Source organism: Elephas maximus, chromosome 4 (genome assembly GCF_024166365.1).
Source record: "Elephas maximus indicus isolate mEleMax1 chromosome 4, mEleMax1 primary haplotype, whole genome shotgun sequence".
Taxonomy (NCBI): Eukaryota; Metazoa; Chordata; class Mammalia; order Proboscidea; family Elephantidae; genus Elephas; species Elephas maximus.
The window spans coordinates 85,834,708-85,859,649 of NC_064822.1; the positions used below are offsets into that span (position 1 = coordinate 85,834,708).

At 39.1% G+C, this 24,942-nt stretch overlaps 1 protein-coding gene across 1 annotated transcript in view; it reads right to left on the reverse strand.

Annotated features, from left to right (window-relative positions):
* TM7SF3 (transmembrane 7 superfamily member 3) overlaps positions 1-13,730 on the reverse strand; it is a 33,315-nt gene extending 19,585 nt beyond the window's left edge. The window contains exons 1-3 of the mRNA XM_049882711.1: positions 13,360-13,730; positions 2,982-3,136; positions 30-180 (exon numbers count right to left, since the gene is read on the reverse strand). Coding sequence (XP_049738668.1) covers positions 30-180; positions 2,982-3,136; positions 13,360-13,450 — 397 coding nt within the window. The 5' untranslated portion in view covers positions 13,451-13,730. The remainder of the gene's footprint in view (positions 1-29; positions 181-2,981; positions 3,137-13,359) is intronic.
* Positions 13,731-24,942: the final 11,212 nt, after the last annotated feature.

Consider the following 24,942-nt stretch of genomic DNA (forward strand, 5'->3'; position numbering starts at 1 on the left):
GAGTACCAGAGTCAATTACAGAAGCTTACCTCCTTCTGAATAGGAGAGTGGAATAGCCATATTCTGGACAGGCTCAGCATCTGCAGCCTCTAAGTGCCATGTGCACATACTCTGCTCTGGTCTAAGAATGAAAACCAGTCCTATGTCGCTGCCTGTTCCCGAGGTACTCGGAAGAGGAGTCTGCAATTAGAACCAAAAAAAAGTCATCATGAATAGGGAGTTGAGCAAAATATCTGAATTCCAAAGTTGGTCTAATATGCATGTTTTATTCTAGATCTTCTCCAAACAAAAAACAGGCCTTCATTAAATAATTAAAGAATTGTTTTCATCTCTGCATGCAACCATGCATACACATAGAAGGACTCTTTAAAAGATAATCTTTGGTCAGGAATAGCAGAAGCACAGTGGGATTCCCAAGCTTTTCTATTTAGCTGAATTAAGACTTACTATGTCAAGCATTGCCTTGACATAGTAAGTCCTGACATAGCCCTGGTGGCGCAGTGGTTAAGTGCTAGAGCTGCAGTTCAAATCCACCAGCCACTCCTTGGAAACCCTATGGGGCAGTTCTACTCTGTCCTATAGAGTCACTGTGAGTTGGAATCGACTCAACGACTATGGTTTGGTAACCGGTTTATGCCAAGTACTGAAACTGCCAAGACAAAGCATGAGCCCTGCCGTGAAGGAGTTCATAGTGTTTGGAAAGCTTTTTTTAGTTTAATTATAATTGACATAATAAACTGCACATAAAGTATACTATTTGATAAGTTTATATAATACAGACACCACGAAACCATCAACACACTCACAATAACAAACATATGCATCACCCCCAAAAGCTTCCTCATGCCCCCTTGTAATCCCTCCTCACAAAACCCTCCTCTCTATACTCTCCTCCCTTCACTGGCTTAGAAAGATCTTTGAATAATAAGATGCTAAGCTAGGAGATAACAGATTCAGAGTGTTCTCTTAAAGTTAAGGAAATCGGAAGAAAAAATGCTAGATGATTTTCAATGTGAAAAACAGAAGGGAGAATAACTCAAATATTAATTGATGAACTACAGGGTTAACAGCTTCAAAGAACCAAATCCCTCTGACCTAGAGACCGAAAGTGACACGTTTTCATCACAAAGGGCACAGGAAACAGAAGCAATCTCTTCACACAGACCACTCAATCTAGAGCTATGTGCAGTTCTGGTCATCATCTTCTCTACTATATAAATACAGTGGAAACTAAAGGCAGCCCAAGAAAGGACTACTGTTATCATTAAGGATAACTAAGATCCTTCCTTGGGCCTTGGTGGTGCAGTGGTTAAACGTTTGGCCGCTAATCAAAACATCAGCAGTTTGAATCCACCAGCTGCTCCTTGGAAACCCTATGGGGCAGTTCTACTCTGTCCTGTAGGGTTGCTCTAAGAGTTGGAATCAACTGACACCAATGAGGTTTTTGTTTTTGTTTTTGTTTTCTTTAAGATCCTTCCTGCACAGGAATTGAAGCTCAAGATACTATTCTTCCAGGCTTCTTTTGTTACTTATTAGTTATGAAGACATCCCTTTATCTAAGCTCCATTTCCTCAGATGTAAAAGAAGGATTGTCAACTACCTTGTAGAGCTGTTGTAAGAATTAAATTAACTATATAGAAAACCAAGGAGCCCTGGTGGCATAGTGGTTAAGAGTTCAGCAACCAAAGCACTGGCAGTTTGAATCCACCAGCCTCTCCTTGGAAACCTTATAGAGTAGTTCTACTCTGCCCTACAGGGTCTCTATGAGTTGGAATCAACTTGACAGCAAGGGGTTTGGTTTGGTTTTATATAGAAAACCAAATACAGGATTCCCAACCAGAGGCCCAAAGGTCCTACTGATGAAGCTTCAGGAGGTCCTCATGAATGAATGAATGTGTGTGTGTGTATATATATATATATATATATATATATATATATACATATACACACACATATATACACTGTATATCTATACAACAGACATGTATATATGCACATAAACATACTTTGTATACACATATATATACTCTGCTTTCTGCTCTGGCTGCAAAGAACTCAGGCAAAATCAATATATGGATCACAGACACTGTTAACTCTTGTGATTAACACAATTTATTCCTTCCTCTTTTCCTTGGTCAAACTGTTCTATTTCTAGTCTATTAACTAACTCAGACGCATACACACAACACACACACATACACACAATAAACCAACATGGTAGGAACAGAAAAGCAGAAACAAAAAGCAGAAAATACTTAGTTTGAAAGTTAATGTGACCAAATTCTACAACTTTAAACTATATATTAATTTGGTTAAGACAGCTTTGTTTACTAAATTCCAGAATGTTACAATGTAGGCTTAGGACAAATAAAAAGAAGCCCAACTTCATACAGGGTGAAATACATTTATTAGTCTAAAAAGTCATATAGGCTAAATATATATAAATTTGTAAAAGCTAATCCAGAGCATTTTAAAAACTTTTCAAAGCTGAGGTCAAGGTTAAGGGATTTAGTCATGACCTCTGTAACAGAGTTCTTAACATTGCTGGAAGCATAGCAGTGTTATATCTGTAGAAGTGTTATAATTCTTTTATTTTCATGAAAGACTCCAAAAGAATAAAGTTGATTTTATAGGGATTTTAGTGAAATTCAACACTAAATAGCTGAACAACAACAGAAACCTTTATGCTCAGGTAAAAATCATCAAAGACCCACTAGAGAAGAAAAGAAAAAGTAGGAAATCATGAGGAAGGCTTAACTTCAGAGAAGGACACATTTGGCACAAGACACCCTCCCCATAAACTCAGCACTGTCACACCTCTTCAAGGGAGGCCTGCGATACTCACCTCTTAGCCAGTCTCAACTGCTAACTTAACAGGACCCAATCTCGAATTTTTTTTTTTTTTTAAAGTCTTAAACATAGACATCAAATTTCAATGCTTATACTAAATACAACACCCAAATATAATTCTTTGTGCTTACCTTAGAAAAAGACACTGTTGTATTCTGATACTGTGAGTGTATTTGGAAAATAAGAAAAGTTGCATTGCTGGAAATATGACGCAAAACAGCTTCTTCTGGAAAGGGCTTGTTGAGCTTGAAGTATCTAAATTTCCCCAGAGAAAATTCAATAAGACCTACAATGGGAGAAATTTTTCATTATAACATTTGTACCCTTAATATCAGTTTGTAGAAATCACACAGGTAAACATATATGAAATGCTAAATTAATCCCTAGGAAAAACCAACCGAGGTAAATATTATTGCCCCTACTTTACAGATGAGGACAATGAAGCTTAAAGAGGGGAAGCATCCCACCCAGAGTCACTCAGCTAGTGAGCGGTAGAGCTGAGAACTAAAAAGGAGGAAAAGTATTTCAAAACATATGAATAACATTTAAAGTGGTAATGACCCTCAGGGTACCCAGCTCTCAGGGCCCAGGAAAATTCCCTATCTGGTAACAGAGGTAACAATTCTATTCAGAACTCAAAAGCCACTGCTGTCAAGTTGATTCTGACTCATAGGGACCCTACTGGACAGAGCAGAACTGTCATATAGGGTTTCCAAGGAGCAGTTGGTGGATTTGAACTGCCGATCTCTTGGTTAGCAGTCAAACGCTTAACCACTCCACCACCAGGGTTCCTCTATTCAGAACAGTGTCTCTGAATTTAAGGATTAACAGCCCTGAGGGGCTACAAACAATCAGGAATGTGCTGGTTTTAAAGAATACTACCAGTACCCTCTAGTGAATTCTGAAGTCAGCCCAGGCTGCAGAGATGGAAGTAGCTTTAATTTAATCCCATTTACCAGCTGTGTAACTTTAGGCAAGTTACTTAATTCCCTTAAGCTTCAAATTCCTCATCTTCAAACAGGGATTGCATTACCTAGCTTTGGACAGTGCCTGTGCCAGGTGCTTTACACACAGGGGAACCACAGGCATTCTGGCAAAAGGATTTTTTTTTTAAGGACTCAAGTTCAAAGCCCATATAAAAGACAAGTTATAACAAGAATGGTTTTCCAACACCTTATCTAGGCCTCTCCCATCTGTAGACTGGCCTCCGTGGTCTGGTTGTATTTAACTCACTCTGTCCATGGTTCTCTGTGTGACTTTCTCCCCGCTGCACACCAGCTCTTTCTTTTTCCAGGTCAATTCTCAAATAATCTGCTAAATTAGGCTGCTTTTACTTCTTTGGGTTCCTGGACTCTCCACCCCACCCATTCCCTACCCTAGAGTCAGTACATCTCTGCATAAAAACCAGAAGAGCCCCCAAGCATGATTACATAAGCACTGTCACAGGTTCAAATCTAAAAACAGAAAAAGATTTAAGTTTAATTCGGATGAAAAGGAGCCGATGAGGAAAAGACTGTCAATTCACCAGAGTCCCATAGTGGAACTATCATGTTTAATTTCAGAAGTAAATTAGAGTCAGTTAGTTAGGAAAAAAAAAAAAAAAAACCACTCCAGAGATTAAATAGCTTAACATATTTTTATGTACCATTTCTCGAAAAGGCCAATTTTCGACACTTTTTTTTAAAAAAAACACAAATACTCCATCTGGATGATTAAAAAGGGGGGGGGGAAGATTATTAAGAATGGCCAAGCTATGGAAAGAAAGCCAAACAGAACATACCAATAGTGCTAAAACCAGAATAATGGTTAGTCTGTATTTCTCCAAATTGTGAGGCTACTGTGTTACTTTCATAACTTAATGTTTTAAAAAGTTGATGATAGAAAAAATGCATTTACAGTTAAATTTCTAAAAACCCAAACTAAATTTTAATATTTGTAACAATGACAAATGAAGAAGGTACATTTCCTCCTTTTTATGTAGCCAGAAAGACATTTTACATGGAACAAAACTCCAGCGTGAACAGGGATAAAAATGTGGGGAAGTATGTAATAGAATATGGGTAGGGAAGTCTGGAAAATGTGTAGTTTTTTTTTTTTTTAAGAGAAACAAGAAAAATATTTTCTATACTTTTCAAGCCTTTCCATCATCATGATTATTTTCTTAGGAAACCAAATTATACATAAATCAAAATGAATGTCAGTAAAGAGCACTAAAAATGTTTCATGTATTGCACTTTAATTTTGGTCCATTTTTCCTTCATTTTCCAAGTCTTAAAAATATCCACAAATTCTAGTCTCTCCAACAAAAGCAGTCTGTTTTTTTCTGGAAATTGATTGGATTTCCATCCTTTACTTGCCCAAAGCACTCAACTCATTTACTATTCTGCCTTTTCTAAATTAGACCTTTAATTTTTTTTTTTTCTTGTCAGTTTTTCCCCACTGTCCTCATTTTTCTCTATTCAATAAATATTTATTGAGCACTTATACACTAGTCACTCTGGTATTGGGCATCATGACCAAGCTGGCACAAGCTAACTCATAAAGGTTAGCCAAGACTTCTATAATTGTCACATACATTTGTCCTTCAATATGACTTTAAAAAATGCTTTGATAATTCCTATGTTTATCTCCTATAACACTGGCCTTGAATCAAAACCAAAAAAACCCACTGCTATTAAGTCAATTCCAACTCATGGCAACCCTGTTGGACAGAGTAGAACTGCCCCATTGGGTTTCCAAGGCCGTAAATCTTCACGGAAGCAGACTGCCTAATCTTTCTTCCGTGGAGCAGCTGGTGACTTCCAACAGCCAACCTCCCAGTTAGCAACCAAGCGCTTAACCACTGAGCCACGAGGACTCCCCCAAAAGACTACACAAAACTTTTAAAAGCCCTGGAAAAGGATGCAGACATCAACTAGAGATGTGTTGGTGGTAACTTCTTAATCTTCCCTTTACCTATCATCCGGGGGTGAGGATGAATCATGACTCAGAAACACCTGGAGAACCAAAACTTTCAGTACTTTAGAAAGACAGTAAAGAAGTACAGAACCATGGATATTAAAATACATTATTAAATAACTGGTGAATTGACAAAATAAATAGGAATATTAAAAACAGGTATTTCTGGGAGTATATTTTAAGTGACTTTTTCACATTTCCTCTTTTTCCAACGTTCTATAGTGATCGTGAGATATTCTCAGAAAGAACTTGCACAATTTGAAAAACCCCATCCTTGATGGCACTCAAAACACAGGTTTTATCTCAACTCTACATCTGAAATTTATAAAATAAGGACACACCCTACACAAAATGGGGATACTCTCTCAACACTTCTGCCACTTGTTTTGTTTTTCCCGTAAAATGGTAATATTTTTCTGGATAATATATAATCCTTACCAAAAAAGAGGTAAGAAATATAGACAAAGTTAATTTCTCTGGGAAATATACTGCTCAGAAATAACTACTGTTAACAGTTTGGTATGTACCTTTCAGGACTTACACTGATATCAGCATGCATATTTTTACAGAGAGGAAAAAGAAAGATATAAATATATTTGGTATAGCCTATTTAGTAGGTATAGCCTATTTAATAGATGTCTTTCCATATCATTATAATAATTCTAGCTTTACCATTTTAAAAGCTATGTAGTATTTCAGCATGTGTATGTACCAGAATTTCAATCAATCTCTACTGATGAACATACAGGTTCGTTACCAGTCCAGCATGAATAAGAGACGATAAGAAGTAAAATAGTTGTTTTTGTGAAAGAGTATTCTAGAATGTATATATGTCAGGCAATAAACTCGTTTAAAGAGGTTTTTGTTGTGACAGTATAACAGATCACCTGGAATCTTAAATGATTAAACTGAACCTAAGAAGTCTCTTCTATTCTGTGTAAGAAAATCAGAAATGAAAGCAAACAGTCCATGTAAGAATACATAATGATCAGGACCAAAAAGTTAAGTTGCAGTCTCTACTTCTGACGTCTTCTTCAAGAACATGGGGGGTGCTATATCTGGGAAAGAGGGGAGGGGAAGAACTAAACCTGGCATTTCAGGAAGTTACAACTCTTATCTATTACTTTCTGGATCTTCTGAAAGCTACAGAAGATGATACTTCACTACCACCTCTCTTTCCCCAACCAAATGTCTATAGCAAGAACCAGATGGAAGCCAGACAATAAAGAGGCACTGTATACATGAAAAAAAAAAAAAAAAACTGGTCCCTTGACAATGTAGTAGAGGTACTAAAAGCAGGTATCACTAAGAGTGTATTTTAAATAATTTTTCTTTTCCTTACACATTTCCTTATTTTTCAAACGTTTTATAGTGCTCATGAGGTATTCTTATCAGAAAGAAATTTTAATACAGTGGTTATCCACCCTAACTGTACATTACAACGGTCTGGAGGTAGTTTTGACCACTTAAATCAGAATCCCTGGCAGGTAGAGTGCAAGTATCAATTAAAACACAGAAACAATTAAATACAAATAAACAATTAAAATATGTGCATGCTCTTATTAAAATGGAAACCCTGGTGGTGTAGTGGTTAAGAGCTACAGATGCTAACCAAAAGGTCAGTAGTTCGAATCCACCAGGCACTCCTTGGGGCAGTTCTACTCTGTCCTATAGGGTCGCTGTGTGTCAGAATCGACTCAACGGCAACGGGTTTGGTTTTTTTTGACTATTATTAAAATAGCATACAAAGAGACAAAAAGCAGATTAGAGGTTACCAGGGACTGAGGGAAGGAAGAAATGAGGAGTTATTGCTTTATGGGTACAGAGTTTGTGTTTGGAGTGATGAAAAGTTCTGGAAATAGATAGCGGTGAAGGTTGCGCAACAATGTAATTAATGCCAGTGAATTGTACACTTAAAAATGGTTAAAATGGCAACTTTATGTTATTTATATTTTACAAAAAAAAAAACAGTTTGCATACAGAGAATTAAAGACAGTTTACACACCCATGAAACCATCACCTGCATCAAGAAAGCATTCTAGCATCTCAGACTTCCTCAATCACTACCTCTTCCCTCCGCCCCAGAGGTAACCATGTTCCTAACTTCTAACACCACAGATGGGCTTTGCCTGCTTTTGAAATTTAATTAAATAAATCATACAGCATTAATTTATATCTCTGGGTCTCAGTTCTCACATGGTAACATGGAGGTGACTATACTATGTACTTCACTTGCTTGCCGTAAGGATCAAACAAATGGGAAAGAATTTTAATAATGCTACAAAATAAAACATCATTATTAACATCCATTAGCCTTCCAATGCTTCAGAGGCTCATGTCCTCACTTAAAAAAAAATAAAAAAGGCTAGATATTCACTACATTCATTATTGTCCTTAAATGCCATCAAGTCAATTTCCGACTCATAGCAACCCCATGTGTTACAGAGTAGAATTGCCCCATAGGATTTTCTTGGCTGTAATCTTTAGGGGAGCAGATCACCAGGTCTTTCTCCCACAGAGCAGCTAGGTGGGTTTGAACCTTCAGCCTTTCATTTAGCAGCCAAGCACTTAACTGTTGCACCACCAGGACTCCTTTTGACCCTATGAAAAAAACTAGTGGGAAAAAGGGAACAGAAACACACACAAAAATGCCTGGCACATGATAAGCATAATGGTGAGGAAGAGACTTCCAAAGACATGACAGTGAAAGATACTGAAAGTTGTAGTCAAAACAACTTTAACAGTACAGCCTGGCAGAAACGGCATTTAATTTCTACTCACAAAAACAGATTCGGCAATAGAAGGCACATACCTAAAACATATCCTGAAGAAGTTAATAGCAACTGAACCTGCAGTGCAGTGAATTACTTATTATGGCACTTCTAGCCATAGTCTTTGTAACACCCACCAAATGATTGGGTGAGGCTATGCAAATGAGGTGCTTGTGGTTCACCAAAGGGATTGGATAGCCTCCTAACAGTGTAAAGAATGTGCATGGCACCCTTGTGGGAGTGGGACCATGCAAATAAGGCATATGGAACACTAAGGAGGGGACTGGTCAGTTTTGCCATCCCTCTGCACTTAAAGGGAGAGACAGGAGCTGTAACACTGAAGACAGCAAGAGACAGCGGCACAAAACAGCAGGAACCAGGAGACTAGCACAAGATGCCTGCAGTGGGGCTTGCCAACCCATGGAGCTAAGAGGTGTAACACTTGCCCAAGAAGCCCCCCACAGGGCCCAGCAGCAACAAAACCACAGCAGGACCCAGCAGCAAAGGGCGAGAAGAACCTGTCCGGATCAAGGAACTCATTCTGAGCTGTTATTCCTGTTACTTCCAAGTTGATCCTAATCCCGAATTATACGCTGTTACTTCCCTAATAAACCACTTAAGTATGGTTCTTGAGTTCTGTGAGACATTATGGAATTATGGAACCCAAAGACAGGAGGGAGAGTATTGAGGGATGGTAGCAGTTGATGTTAGAGATGATGGAGTGGTGCAGCAGTTTAGGAAGTTGGACATTTGAGACACCTTTAACCTCCACCTCATAGGAACGAGCTTTGTGCTGATCCTTATTGAAAAAAAAAAAAAGTATTCATTTAAAACCTCACCTCTAAGCCATCTGGAAAAGGATTCATTAGAAACATTTTATGAGGTGTAATTAGATCTTATGACTTTGGATGTAGGAGGAAAAACGACAGCACATCAAATGGAATTACAGAGCAAATGGCAAACATCAAGACCAAGCCTTTACACACACTGTAGCTTTCCTATAAAAAGCAGTGGCTCTCCTTTTTCCACCAAACATATTCTTTGCCATCTGACCCATAGTAAGGTACTCTTTTCTATTTGTCAGACTTATTTTTCTTTCCAATAATTCTATTCTAAAAAGAGCCCAATCCTAATCTTTTCCTTTTTCTGCCCCAATCAGATCCTAACCTCGCAAACTTAAAAATCTTCAGCTTTCACATGAACCACAGCCTCCAGCCCGAGCTCAGAAGAACTACATGGTGTCTGGCTACCACCACCGACGGCTCTGACAAGGATCACAATAGAGAGTCCTGGACAGAGTGGGAGAAAAATGTAGAATAAAATTCAAATTCACAAAAAAAATACTAGACTTGCTGGCCTGACAGAGACTGGAGTAACCTATGAGACTATGACCCCCAGACACCCTGCTACCTCAGAACTGAAGCCACTCCCATAGTCTATTTTTCATCCAAAGATCAGACAGGGCTATAAAACAGACTATAACACATGGAGCAACATGCTTCTTATTTCAATCAAGTATATGAGACCAAGTGGGGAACAGCTGTCCAAAAGCAAAGATGAGAAGGCAGAAAACCTGATGAATGGACATGGGGAACTCGGGGTATAAAGGGAAAGGAGGGGAATGCTGACACATCGCGGGGATTGCAACCAATGTCACAAAACAATCTGTGTATAAATTTTTGAATGAGAAACTAATTTACATTGTAAACTTTTACCTAAAGCACAATTAAAAACAACAACAACAAAAAAACCAAACAACATATTACATTGGGCAAATCTGCTGCAAAAGCATCCCTTGAATGTGCTAAAAAGCAAAGATGTCACTTTGAGGACTAAGGTGCACCTGACCCAAGCCATCATACCGTCAATTACCTCAGATGCACGCGAGAGCTGGACTCTGAATAAGGAAGACTGAAGAAATGATGCCTTTGAATTCTGGTGTTGGTTAAGAATACTGACTATACCATGGACTGCCAGAAAAATGAACAAATGTGTTCTGGAGAAAGTACAGCGAGAATGCTCCTTAGAAGTAAGGATGGTGAGACTTCATCTCACATACTTTGCACATGTTATCAGGAGGGACCTGTCCCTGGAAAAGGACACCATGTTTGGTAGAGGGTCAGTGAAAAAGACGAAGGCCCTCAATGAGATGGATTGACACAGTGGCTGCAACAATGGTCTCAAACATAGCAACGATTGTGAGGACGGTGCAGGCCCGGGCAGTGTTTAGTTCTGTTGTACACAGGGTTGCTATGAGTCGGAGCCAACTTGATGGCACTTTACAACAATATAACATATTACAGAAGAGTTCAGAAATCCTATGTAATTAATTTTTACAAAATGAACACATTTGTCTAATCACTTCCAAGACCAAAAAGAACGCCTTCCCTAGTCCTGACCCCCTTCTGCAAAGGCAACCATTATTCTGACTTCTATTGTTTTTGAACTCTCTATAAATGGACAATATTGTATGTAATGGTGTTTAGTTTCTTTAGTATAACATTGCTGAGATTTAAAAAAAAAAAAATCTTCAACTTTTTTTTTTTACTATTTTGCTAAAAATTATCTCAAATTTACCTCCATTATTTAAGCTTCAATGCAGCAACCAAATTCTAGAGGAGGTCTGTCCTAGCTTGGTCTTCGTAATCTTCTTCAGATGAGATATTAAAAATAAAAATGGTTTAGCTACTTGAGCTGGCCAGCATTCAACTGCCGCTCCCAATTTCTCATTTTTATCTTAGGAATTTTCATTAGCCCTAAATGCTGAAAGGAAACAGAAAAATGAACACACTACTTTTCACACACTTTTGAGAGAAAGAGATCACTTGCAATTAACTACACAAGTGGCCTGGCATCTTACTTAAAGGACTATCAATAGCACAAACATTAGAAGGCCAAAATGACAATCTGCCCTACTCTAATTACTATGTAATGCCCCATGAGTTACTGGACATGAATCTAAAGCAGCAAAAGGTGATAAGGGTAGCAGAGAACTGTGACTCCAAAAGGAAGGAAAACTTTAAACGTTCACCTCCTGTGAGCTGCTGGTCATAGAAAGCACCTTCCCCAGACATTCTAGGAAGTTGATCTGCTGTCAAGGACTCATTCACCTTTCAAGCCACTACTCAAATTGTTTCTAAGTTAGCTCATCCTGCTAAGGGTGAGAGAATCCTCCTAAATTACAGCAGTTGCTCAATGCTGCAGTTTGTGCAGCTATCAGAATCCTCAAACCAGCAACCCAGGAAATTCCAGGAAGGATGATGCAAGTTTTCAACTATACCTTTCTTAGCCTCCCTACTGATTTTCATTTTTCGGATGTGGAGAAAATCAGCTTTTTAGCCACATAATAGTGAGTTCCCACACATCCTCCCTCTCCTGCACAGAATACTAGTTCAAGGCAAAAAGAATAACCCTGCTGAGGATATACCAGGGCTTTAATCACAGAAAAGAGGTGAGAAATAGTACCTAAAGAAATGTAATTTCTCAAATTATGGCTCAGGTTTCTCAACTTGTGTAAAATTTTCTAGATATTATTGAATACTAACGCACCAAACTGGAAATAAAAAGATCTGCATCCCAGCCCCTCTGGCTCAGGGGTTGCCTGGATCAGCTACAAGTTCATTCTCTCAAATACTTAACCTGTTAAAATGTGACAGCGTCTCTTCTACCTCCCTCACAAGGCTTTTCTGAGGGAAGAGAACTCACATGCAAAGTTCTAAGTATAAAGCACCATATTATGCATGATATTCTTACTGGAAGGCAGCTTTGTTGCAGTAGGAGGGCCATGACATTTGCAGGGAGTCACACCTGGGGTTCAAATCTTGCCCATAACCCTCTGAGCAGTTGACTTGTGTTAGGAACATCTTCAGCTTCAGCTTCTGCCAGGTGAGGATGACAATTATCTCAGAGAGTTGGGAGGATTAAATAGTACTGCACACAAAAAGCACCTGGCACTGAGTGCAGGCAGTGAATGTTAGCTCCTTATTATAAACAAGGTTTTTTCCCCTGAAAAAAATATAACTTCCCTTTTCAGCCTTTAACGATGCAAAGATTCTAGGGTTCAGTTTGCACAAGAGCTTTTCAAAAATAAGCACTTAGGAACACAATCGCATTATTCAGAAAATACTGTTTGGGAGCTGCAATTAGTCTCAGGTTCAAAACAAAATTGAAAATGTGTTTAACCTTAGAGAAAAGCACATGATTATGGGTATGCACAATAAGTGCTTTCTACGTTTTATATTAACAAACCACTATCTGTTGCTAAAACTCACGCACCAAGCACATGACCTACGATCTAAAGTCCCATTCCGGGTTCATTTTTCCTCTCAAACGCTACAGAGTGTGAAATCCCGCTGCTGCTTGGAAAGCCACTCATCATAAACCGTTGAATTCTGCACCAAGCCTCGCTCGCTGTCCATAGGCTCAGATATGCCACTTGAAAGCAAAGAGGCGCTTTTGTGTTAAATTAAAGCCACAAACATGGCTTCCCCCAAAGGGAGAAAAGAGTGTATGTGGAAAAAGACAGCTCTTAATCTCTTCTCATTTCACCAGCCTAAATTAAGAGGTTGACAGTAAGACCTCCTTAGCAACGGGAGTTTCCTCCTGCAGGAAAGGACCGTGGCCCATTCTTGCAAGTGAAGTTACCACCCAGCGTTAAACAAAGCCCTCCGGCACCACCTCTCTTCCTAAAACAGACCCCTGGGCGGATTTTGACCTTGCAAGACCCTTGGAAATGCAAAACTAACTTTGGGTTGCAGAAGCGCAGCGTCCTCGACCTTACCTTCGCTGGAGTTCCCGACAGCCTCGGCTCCTCCAGCTACCCCCGGTTCCAGGGCAAGCACCCCAAGAACCAGCAGCCGAAGGAGCTCCATAGCTGTCCCGGCTCGGGCGGTCAAGCGAAAGGGTCCAGGAGGGGCGCGGGAGGGCGCGTTGGGGCCTCGCAGCCTAGTCTGCGCTACCCCGGGGCGCTCGCGCCAGGTGACATCGCTTGCTAGGTGCTGACGCCGCGCACCTGCCAACCCCACAGTCGCTAGTTCGCGACCCTGGCAGCGATACCCCACGCCAGCGAAAGGCTTCCTCTTCCGGCAATTAACCCCCGCTGGCCTTCCCCGCGCCACCTCTCGGACCCTTTTTACGTAACCGCGGCGGATCCCCGGGAGGAGGCGGTGCCAGAGGCGTTTCCAAGCGGCGCGCACCGCCTCCCGGCGCGCGGCAGGCTCGCGGGTGGGGCTTGGCGGCTGGCGGCCGGACTCTCCCGGGACCCAGCGCGGGGGTCACAGAAGACCCCGGGAAGTTATGTGGTTGAACATTTACTCTTAGCTCTTGTATCTTCGCCGCTTACGAAACCACCGTTACAGTAAAAAAATAACTTTCTGTTGCGGCCTAACGTCTGCAGTCTCCTGTTCGAGTGTTTAACGGTCTTTTTGGGTGGGTTTTGCACAAAAAGAGGAATCTCCTGGCTGCCTTTAACCCGCTGTCGTCAAGACTGGCGCAGGAGTCATTTTTTCGCAAGAATGATTGAAGCTTGTTTCCCACAGTAGCAACTGCCTTAGCTGCTAAAGCTAACGTTACAAGAAAATGCCAGGGTGTGCTGCGCTAGGCATGGATAGCAGATAAATAAATTTTTGTTCTTGCTCAGAAATATCCTCGAAGACTCGCGACTTTAATCTGAACTTCCTCTCTCAAATCTCATACCTGAGTGCCGTTAAAGAGAAAATAGTCCATGTGACAGATAGATCATGAGATGATTAGATTTATAAAATCAAAATCCTTTGGAGAAGGTTGCCCTACTTTCTTTTTCCTGTTTTTTTAATTTGCATATCTTAACGAGCTACTATATTTTTAAAAATCCATGTTCAGTTAATCCACTACTAAAAGTCTGTAATAATCACAATACTGTTAATAGGCACAACTCCTTTCCTATTCTCTCACTTCCTGGTCCAAATTTTCACACCTTTTGTAGCTCTGACCATAGTGTCTAGTCACTCTTTCAGGTTCCTATAACCTTCAGCAGGTAAGATCCCAGGAAGGTGATCCAAGCGATTATGATAGGGGTACCATTTGAATCAGTGGATAGCTAATTCATTAAATTGTGCTCTGATAACTGATTAGCTTCTTTGTATTAGGTAGGGGATATTAGACTCTCTCTATCTCTACATATATTTGCAATCCCAAAGTAATAAAACCATAATAAATTTAGGGGAAAAAAATACATGGTTTTTAACAAACCTGAGCTCAGAATGGGAGGAACTTTCTAAACACAAAAGCAAAGGAAGAAGCCATGAAGGTTTCTTTATAGCTACATAAAAATTTAGATTTTATGAAAGTCAAAAATGCCATAAACAAAATGAAAAGGCAAATTGACAACCAAAAAATAAATATTAGCAAAGGACATGAGTAGGAAATTTCACACACAAAAAGAAAGTAGAAACGGCTAATAAAAACATTTAAAGTTCAATCTCACTGGTAACAATAACAAAACAAAAACAGATTAAGAAACTAAGATGTAAAGATTCATCCAGTGTAAATGAGAGAGCTGAGAGGTAGGCACTCTCAGACAGGGAATGTGAGACTGTAACTTGACACTACTTTTGTAATTTGATAACTTGCATCAAAAATCTTACAAATTTTCACACTGTTCGTATAATAATTCTGCTTTTAGATTTAAGTATATGATTAGATGTACATATAATAATTAGTGTACGAAACCACTCATCAGGTATTTTTATAAAAGCAAAGAAATCTAAAACACCCTAAATACCCAGCAATAAGGAATTAAAAAACCTATAACATACCCGTAGGTTAGATTACTGTGCAGCCCTTCAAAAATCATGTTTAAGAAGGCAAGTGATTGATCTTGAAAGTGTTTATGGAAAGTCAAGTTACAAAGCAACAAATATATATAGTATGAGCTTTCTTTTCTTTCTAAATATGCAATCATGTCTACATGGGAAGATTGAAAATACATATATCAAAATGTTTAAAATAGTTATCTCCAGGTAAATGAATTCAGAATTATTTTCTTTGCACATTTCTGCAGTTTCTAAAAATTTAGCATGGTACGTGTATTGCTTTTGAAGAAGAAAAATGCTTCAAAAGATGCGTATAGTTTTAAAGCTTTTCTTGTAAAAGCATCAGGATAAAGTCCGTATTCCCAAGAATGACACATAATGCCTTTCACCATGTAGCCCTGCCTCCCTCTCCAGGTTCTTGCTGAAACTCAACTCAGACCTCTCTCTCTGGCCCCACTGAATTAATTTCAGTGGGTGGGTGAATTAGGAAATACCCAAAAAAACCAAACCCATTGCCATTCAGTGATTCAGACTCATAGCGACCCCACTGGACGGAGTAGAACTGTCCAGTAGGGTTTACAAGGCTGTAATCTTTATGGAAGTAGACTGCCGCATCTTGCTCCCACAGAGTGGCTGGTGAGTTCGCCGACCTTTCAATTAGCAGCCCAAAGCTTAACCACTGTGCCACCAGGGGGTGAATTAGAGACGCGTAACAATAATTACATCTCTATGCTAAGTGCAAAATATAAGAGAAGAACAACTGTGCTAAAGATTGGCAACAATCAACTTACTCTCAGAGTTCAGGAAAGTTTTTTACAAAGAAAGATGTTTAACATAAGACTTGAGGGCTGACCAAGGGAGCAAAGTGGAGGTGAATATGGAGAAATGAGCATTTCAGGCAAGGAAGAGAGAATTATATTTCAGCTCCGAGATTGGAACGTTTTAGATATTTAATAAATTGTGACCGGCTAAATAATAAAGGTAGTTAAAGGTCTAGAGCATCAAGTTAAAAAATTATTAAAGATTTATTCTAAAAATAAAAGAAGTCAGTGCAGGTTTTTAAAAAAAAACATCAAAGTACTTACCACAGATTGGCTATGAGTTGGTGATGGTTGAAATTGGGTGATGGGTACACGAGGGTTCACTACACTATCTTCTCTACTTTTGTGCACATTTGAAACTTTCAATAATATAAAGTTTAAAAGAAAGTACTTACCAAAATTATGTGATTAACAAATATGAGATATATAATACTGATTTTTTTCTCTCTCTCAAAACCATATAATCCAGATGGGGAGGCAAGAAGAGGTTATGAACATTTAATAGCAATACAAGACAACATATGAAAAAGTGTCAATCCGTGGTGCAGTCAGTATGGAAGGGAGAAACCAGAGCTCCATACAGCCTCTAGTAATTCATGAAGTTTACACAAAACAGGTAAAACTTGAAAAGGTAGAAAAACCTGTTGCTGCCGAGTCCATTCCGACTCATAGTGATCCTATAGGACAGAGTAGAACTGCCCCATAGAGTTCCCAAGGAGCGCCTGGTGGATTCAAACTGCCGACCTTTTGGTTAGCAGCCATAGCTCTTAACCACTACGCCACCAAGGTTTCCCAAAAAGGTAGAGTACGAATTAAATAACAGGGAAGAAACTGTTTTGAGAAGAGTGAAGTATGAGGAAAGAGTGGTTCTCAAATATGGCAGTTTTGCCCCACAGGCGACATCTGGTTATGTCTGGAGATATTTTTAGTTATCATAACTGGGGGCAGGGGTGCTACTGGCACCTCACGGGTAGAGGATAGGGATGCTGCTAAGCATCCTACAAGGAACAAAACAGCACCTCACAACAAAGATTTATCCAGCCTAAAATGCCAATAACACCGCTGCTGGGAAACCTTGAGGTAGACGCATCAGACTGTATTTGATTATCCAGGTTAGATCCCAGTTATTTCCTGGAGTCCATGGTTTCAAGGGATTCATAAACACCTTAAAACTGTATACAAAATTTTGAGAGTCTGCACTACAGAAAGTGTTCATAGCTTTTATCTTAAACCTAAAAAAAGAAGCCAAAGAAAGCTAAGGGTTAAGGGACTGTAGCTAAAGCAGAGGATTATTTCACACTTGGAGGGAAGGCTGGACCTGTTTGCAGGAACCCGATTATAATGAACCTTGGAGACCAGGGACTGGACTTCAACCTGAGGTATCTATCTAGGGAGCTACTGGAAACTTAAGGAGCATGGGAGGCACAGTGGTTAAGAGCTCGGCTGCTAACCAAAAGTCGGTGATTCTAATCCACCAGCAGTTATGCAGAAGACCTGATGATCTGCTTCTCTAAAGATTACAGCCTAGGAAACCTGATGGGCCAGTTCTACTTTGAACTATAGGGTCACTATGAGTCTGACACAACTAAAAACCTGTGAGCGTGATAATGACAGGTGTGAGGAGCAAGTCCTTTGGATAAGACAGGCAGCCAGGGTTTTCTCCCTTCCTGCTAACATCTTCAGGCCTCCGAACAAACCACCATCTCACTGAGGTTTGATGTTAGCAAGATTAAAAAGATACAATTCTGGGCTAACCATGCCCCTTCCTCAGAAAGCCACAGGGTGAGGGTGGGAGGTAGGCATGATGCAGTAGGATATTTATAAGCAAGGTTAAAAAGATACAATTAGTCACTTTGACTAGGGGTATAAAATACCTGGGAGAGGAAGTTTTCTTAGCCTCCTCAGCTATGGTGCTGGTGGAGCACACATGTTGTTGTTATGTCATTGTTAGGTGCCATCGAGTCAGCTCTGACTCATAGCAACACTAAGTACAACAGAACAAAACACTGCCCAGTCCTGTGCCATCCTCACAATTGTTCTTATGTTTGAGCCCATTGTGGCAGCCACTGTGTCAATTCATCTTGTTGAGGGTCTTCCTCTTTTTTTTGGCCATCCATTTTACCAAGCATGATGTCCTTCTCCAGGGACTGATCCCTCCTAATAACATGTTCAAAATGTGTGAAACATAATCTTGCCATTGTTGCTTCTAAGGAGCATTCTTGTTGTACTTCTTCCAAGGCAGATTTGTTCCTTTTGGCGGTCCACAGTATATTCAATATTTTTCACCAGCACCACAATTCAAAAGTGTCAGTTCTTCTTCAGTCTTCCTTATTCATCATCCAGCTTTCGCATGCAGATGATGTGACTGAAGACACCTTGTCTTGGGTCAGGTGCACCAGAGTCTTCAAAGTGATATGTTTGCTTTTGAACACTTTAAAGAGGTCTTTTGTAGCAGATTTGCCTAATACAATGCATCTTTTGATTTCTTGACTGCTGTCCCACAGGTGTTGATTGTGGCTCCAAGTAAAATGAAATCCTCGACAACTTCAAACTTTTCCTTGTTTATCATGATGTTGCTTATTGGTCCAGTTGTGAGAATCTTTGTTTTCTTTATGTTGAGCTATAATTCATACTGAAGGCTGTAGTCTTTGATCTTCATCAGTAAGTGCTTCAAGTCCACTTTCAGCAGGCAAGGTTGTGTCACCTGCATATCGCAGGTTATTAATGAGTCTTCCTCCAATCCTGATGCCCCGTTCTTCTTCATATAGTCCAGCTTCTCAAAATATTTGTTCAGCACACAGACTAAGTATGGTGAAGCATAAAACCCTGACGCACACCTTTCCTGACTTTAAACCACATAGTATCCCCTTGTTCTGTTTGAATGACTGCCTCTTGATCCATGTACAGGTTCCTCATGAGCACAATTAAGTGTTTTGGAATTCCCATTATTCGCAATGTTATGCATAATTTCTTATGATCCACACAGTTGAATGCCTTTGCATAGTGAATAAAACACCAACATCTTTTTGGTATTCTCTGCTTTCAGCCAGGATCCATCTGACATCAGCAACTATATCCCTGGTTCCATGTCTTCCTCTGAATCCGGCTTGAATTTCTGGCAGTTGCCTGTCAATATACTGCTACAGCCACTTTTGAATGATCCTCAGCAAAATTTTACTTGCGTTTGATATTAATGATATTGTTTGATAATTTCTGCATTCGGTTGGATCACCTTTTTTGAAAATAGGCATAAATATGGATCTCTTCCAGTTGGTTGGCCAGGTAGCTGTCTTCCAAATTTTTTAGCATAGACGAGTGAGCGCTTCCAGCCCTACATCCATTCGTTGAAACATATTGGTTGGTATTCCGTCAATTCCTGGGGCCTTGTTTTTCACCAATGCCTTCAGTGCAACTTGGACTTCTTCTTTCAGTACCATCAGTTCCTGATCATATGCTACCTCCTGAAAGGGTTGAACATTGACCAATTCTTTTTTGGTACAGTGACTCTGTATCCCTTCCATCTTCTTTTGATACTTCCTGTGTTATTTAATATTTTCCCCATAGAATTCTTCAATATTGTGACTCAAGGCTTGAATTTTTTCCAGTTTAAGCAATGCTGAGCGTGTTCTTCCCTTTTGGTTTTCTATCTCCAGAGTTTTGCACGTGTTATTATAATACTTTTAATTTGTCTTCTCAAGCTGCCCTTTGAAATCTTCTGTTCAACTCGTACTTCATCATTTCTCCCTTTCACTTTAGCTACTTGACATTCAAGAGCAAGTTTCAGAGTCTCTTCTGAAATCCAGTTTGGTCTTCTCTTCATTTTCTGTCTTTTTAATGACCTCTTGCCTCCTTCATGTATGATGTCCTTGATGTCATCCCACCACTTGTCTGGTCTTGGGTCATTAGTATTCAGTGCATCATATCTATTCTTGAGATGATCTCTAAATTCAGGTCGGATATACCTAAGGTCATATTTTGGCTCTCGTGGACTTATTTTAATTTTCTTTAGCTTCGACTTGAACTTGCATATGAGCAATCAGTGGTCTGTTTCACAGTCAGCCCCTGGCCTTGTTCTAACTGGTGATATTGAACTTCTCATATTCTCTTTCTGCAGATGCAATTTAATTTCTGTGTACTCCATCTGGTAAGGTCCATCTGTATAGTCACTGTTTATGTTGTTGACAAAAGTATTTGCAATGAAGAAGTTGCTGGTCTTCCAAAATTTGTTTCTGTCACCAAGACCATATTTTCCAATTACTGATCCTTCTTTGTTTCCAACTTTCACATTCCAATCACAAGTAATTTTCAATGCATCCTGATTGCATGTTCAATCAATTTCAGACTGCAGAAGTTGGTAAAAATTTTCAATTTCTTCATCTTTGGCCTTAGGGCTTGGTGCATAAATTTGAATAATAGTCTTACTAATTGGTCTTCATAGTAGGTGTATGGATATTATCATATCACTGACAGCCTTGTACTTCATGATAAAAAAAAAAATAGACCTTGAAATATTCTTTTTTTTTTTTTTTTGTCAAGGATTTCATTTTACTTGGATACACAATCAATGCCCATGGAAGCAGCAGTTAAGAAATCAAACGAAACATTGCATTAGGCAACTCTACACCAAAAGACCTCTTTAAAGTGTTAAAAAGCAAAGATGTCACTTTAAGGACTCAGGTGCACCTGATCCAAGCCATGGTGTTTTCAATTGCCTCCTATGCATGTGAAAGCTGGGCAATGAATAAGAAGACAGAAGAAGAATTGACGGCTTTGAATTATGGTGTTGGTGAAGAATATTGAACATACCATGGACTGTCAAAAGAATGAACAAATCTGTCTTTGAAGAAGTACAGCCAGAATGCTCCTTGCAAGCAAGGATAGCGAGACTTCATCACACATACTTTTGACATGTTATCGGGGGGGGGGGGGTCCCTGGAGAAGGACATCATGCTTGATAAAATAGAAGGTCAGTAAAAAAGAGGAAGACCCTCAGTAGCTGCAACAATGGGCTCAATGGCACCTAACAAAAACATTAATGTGGTGTATTACATTGATTGATTTTCCTACGTTGAACCACTTGGTCAAAATGTGCAGGCCTTTTAAGATACTGTTAGATTATGTTTGCCAACATTTTGTTGAGGAAGTTTGCATTTACATTCTGTAATTTTCTTTCTGACTTTGGTATCAGGGTAATGCTGGTCTCATAGAATAAGTTAAAAAGTGTTCTCTCCTATGCTTTGGAGGAATTTGAGAAGGATTAGTGTTAATTCTTCTTTAAATTTTTTGGTAGGATTTACCAACAAAGCTATCTGACCCTGAACTTTTCTTCATTGGGAGATTTTTGATTACTGATCTAATCTCTTATTTATGGGTCTGTTGACGTTTTCTATTTCTTCTTGAGTCAACATAGGTAGTTCACATATTCATTTAGGAATCTGTTCATTTAGGTTATCTAATTTGTTAACGTATAATTGTTCATAGTATTCTCTTATACTCCTTTTTATTCTGTAGGGTTGGCAGCAATGTCCCCACATTTATTTCCGATTTAGTTCATTGCATCTTCTCTTTCTTTCCTTGTCAGTCTAGCTAAAGGTCTGCCAATTTTACTGATCTTCAAAAAAAAAAAAAAAAAAACACTTTTGGTTTCATGGAATTTCTCTATTGTTTTTCTACTCTCTATTTCATGTATCTCTGCTCTAATCTTTGTTATTTTCTTCCTTCTGGTACGTTTGCTTAGTTTGCTCTTCTTTTTGTAGTTCCTCAACATGTAAAGTCAGGTTATTGATTTCAGATCTTTCTACTTTTCAAATAGAAGCTTTACAGCTGTAAATTTCCTTCTGAGCACTGCCTTCACTGCATCCCGTATGTTGTGCTTTCATTGTCAATGAAATATTTTCTAATTTTCCTTGTGATTCCTTCTTTGACATATTAGTTGTTTAACAGTATATATTTAATTTCTACTTATTTGTAAAATTTCCAGTTTTTCTTATTATTGATTTCTAGTTTCATTCCATCATGATCATAGAAGATACTTCACATGATTTCATTCTTTTTAAATTTATTAGTTCTAGTTTTGTGACCTAATATATGGTCGTTCCTGGAGAATGATCCATGTGCACTAGAGAAGAGTGTGTATTCTGTTGTTGGATGGAGTGTTCTATATGCCTGTTACATCTAATTGGTTTATAGTGTTGTTCAAGTCCACTATTTCCTTATTGATCTTCTGTCTAGATATTCTATTCATTATTAAAAATGGTGTATTGAAGTCTCCACCTACTATTATAGAATTATTTCTCCCTTCAGTTTTATCAGTGTTTGCTTCATGTATTTTAGGACTCTGTTATTAGATGCATATATATTTTCAAGTATCCTGTGTCTCTTGCCACAGATTTTGACTTAAAATCTATTTGTCTGATATTAATATTACCACCTCAGCTCTCTTTTGGCTAATGTTCATATGGAATATTTTTTTTATCCTTTCACTTTCAACTTTGTCTTTCAATTTAAATCAGGTCTCTTATACACCCAGCATGTATTTGGATCTTGTGTGTGTGTTTTTTTTTTGGCCAATATAACAAATTAGGTGTTTATTTTCTCTTCACAGAGTTAGTTGTTAAATACCTGTCAGCATGCCCCTAAGTGTGACTCTAAGTCACCCTCCATCTCTACCCCCCCTTTTTTTATTGTACTTTAGATGAAGTTTACAGAACAAACTAGCTTCTCATTAAATAATTAGTGCATATATTGTTTTGTGGCATTGGTTACCAACCCCATGACATGTCAACACTCTCCTCCTCTTGATCTTGGGTTCACTATAACCAGCTTTCCTGTCCCCTCCTGCCTTCTCATCTTTGACCCTGGGCTGGTGTGCCCAACCAGTATCCTTTTGTTTTGTGGGCCTGTCTACCCTTTGGCTGAAGGGTGAACCTCAAGAGTGACTTCATTACTGAGCTAAAAGAGTGTCCGGTAACCATACTCTCGGGGTTTCTCCAGTCTCTGTCAGATCCGTAAGTCTGGTCTTTTTGTGTGTGTGTGTGAGTTAGAGTTTTGTTGTACATTTTCCTCCAGCTCTGTCTGGGACCCTATATTGTGATCCTTGTCAGAGCAGTCGGTGGTAGCCAGGCACCATCTAGTTGTGCTAGACTCAGTCTGGTGGAGGCTGTAATACTTGTGATCCACTAGTTATTTGGACTAAACTTTCCCTTGTGTCTTTGGTTTTCTTCATTCTCCCTTTCTCCAGACAAGGTGAGATCAGTGGAGTATTTTATCTTAGATGGCTGTTCACAAGCTTTTAAGACCCCAGACACTACTCACTAAAGTAGAATGTAGAACATTTTCTTTATAAACTGTTATGCCAATTGAGCTAGATGCTCCCTGAGACCGCGGTCCCCACAACCCTCAGCCCAGTAATTCAGTCCCTTGGGGAGTTTGGATGTGTCTATGGAGCTTCCATGATCTTGCCTTGGACAAGTGGTGCTGGATTCCCCAGTATTGTGTATTGTCTTACCCTTCACCAAAGTTACCACTCATCTATTGTCTATTTAGTGTTTTTTTCTCCCACCCCTCCCCTTACTTGTAACCATCAAAGGTTGTTTCTTTTTGTATGTAAACCTTTTCTTGAGTTTTATAGTAGTGGTCTCATACAATATTTGTTCTTTTGTGATTGACTTAATTCATTTAGCATAATATCCTCCAGATTCATCTATGTCGTGAGATGCTTCACAAATTCATCGTTGTTCTTTATCGTTGTGTAGTATTCCATTGTGTGTATGTACCATAGTTTGTTTATCCATTCATCTGTTGATGGACATCTAGGTTGTTTCCATCTTTTTGCTATTACGAAAAATGCTGCAATGAATATAGGTGTGCATATGTCTATTCTTGTAATGGCTCTTATTTCTCTAGCATATATTCCTAGGAGTGGGATTGCTGGATCATATGGTATTTCCATTTCTAACTTTTTAAGGAAGTGCCATAATCGTTGTGGTTGTACCATTTTCCATTCCCAACAGCAGTGCATAAGAGTTCCAATCTCCCTGCAGCCTCTCCAACATTCCTTATTTTACGTTGGTTTTTTTTTTTAATTCATGCCAGTAATCATGTCAGGGTGAGACGGTATCTCATTGTGGTTTTGATTTTCATTTCTCTAATGGCTAGTGATTGCAAGGATTTTCTCATGTGTCTGTTAGCTGCCTGATTGTCTTCTTTGGTGAAGCGTCTGTTCATTTCCTTTGTCCCATTTTTTGATTGCATTATTTGTCTTTTTATTGTAGAAGTGTTGAATTTTCCTGTAGATTTTAGAGATTAGACCTTTGTCGGATTTGCCATAGCCAGAGATTTTTTCCTAGTCTGTAGGTTCTCTTTTTACTCTTTTGGTGAAGTCTTTTGATGAGCATAAACCAAAAAAAACCAAACTCACTGGATCTAGTCAATTCTGACTCATAGTCCCTAAAGGACAGAGTAGAACTGCCTAATACTGTTTCCAAGGAATGTCTGGTGGATTCGAATTGCCGACCTTTTGGTTAACACCTGTAGCTCTTAACCACTATGCCACCAGGGTTTCCAAGATGAGCATAAGTGTTCGATTTTCAGAAGATCCCAGTTATCTAGCTTATCTTCTGGAGTTTGTGTGCTGTTAGTTATGATTTGTATCCTGTTAATGCTGTGTATTAGGGTCTGTAGTGTTGATCCTAATTTTTTTTTTCTGTGATCATTATAGTTTTTGGTTTTATATTTAGGTCTTTGATCCAT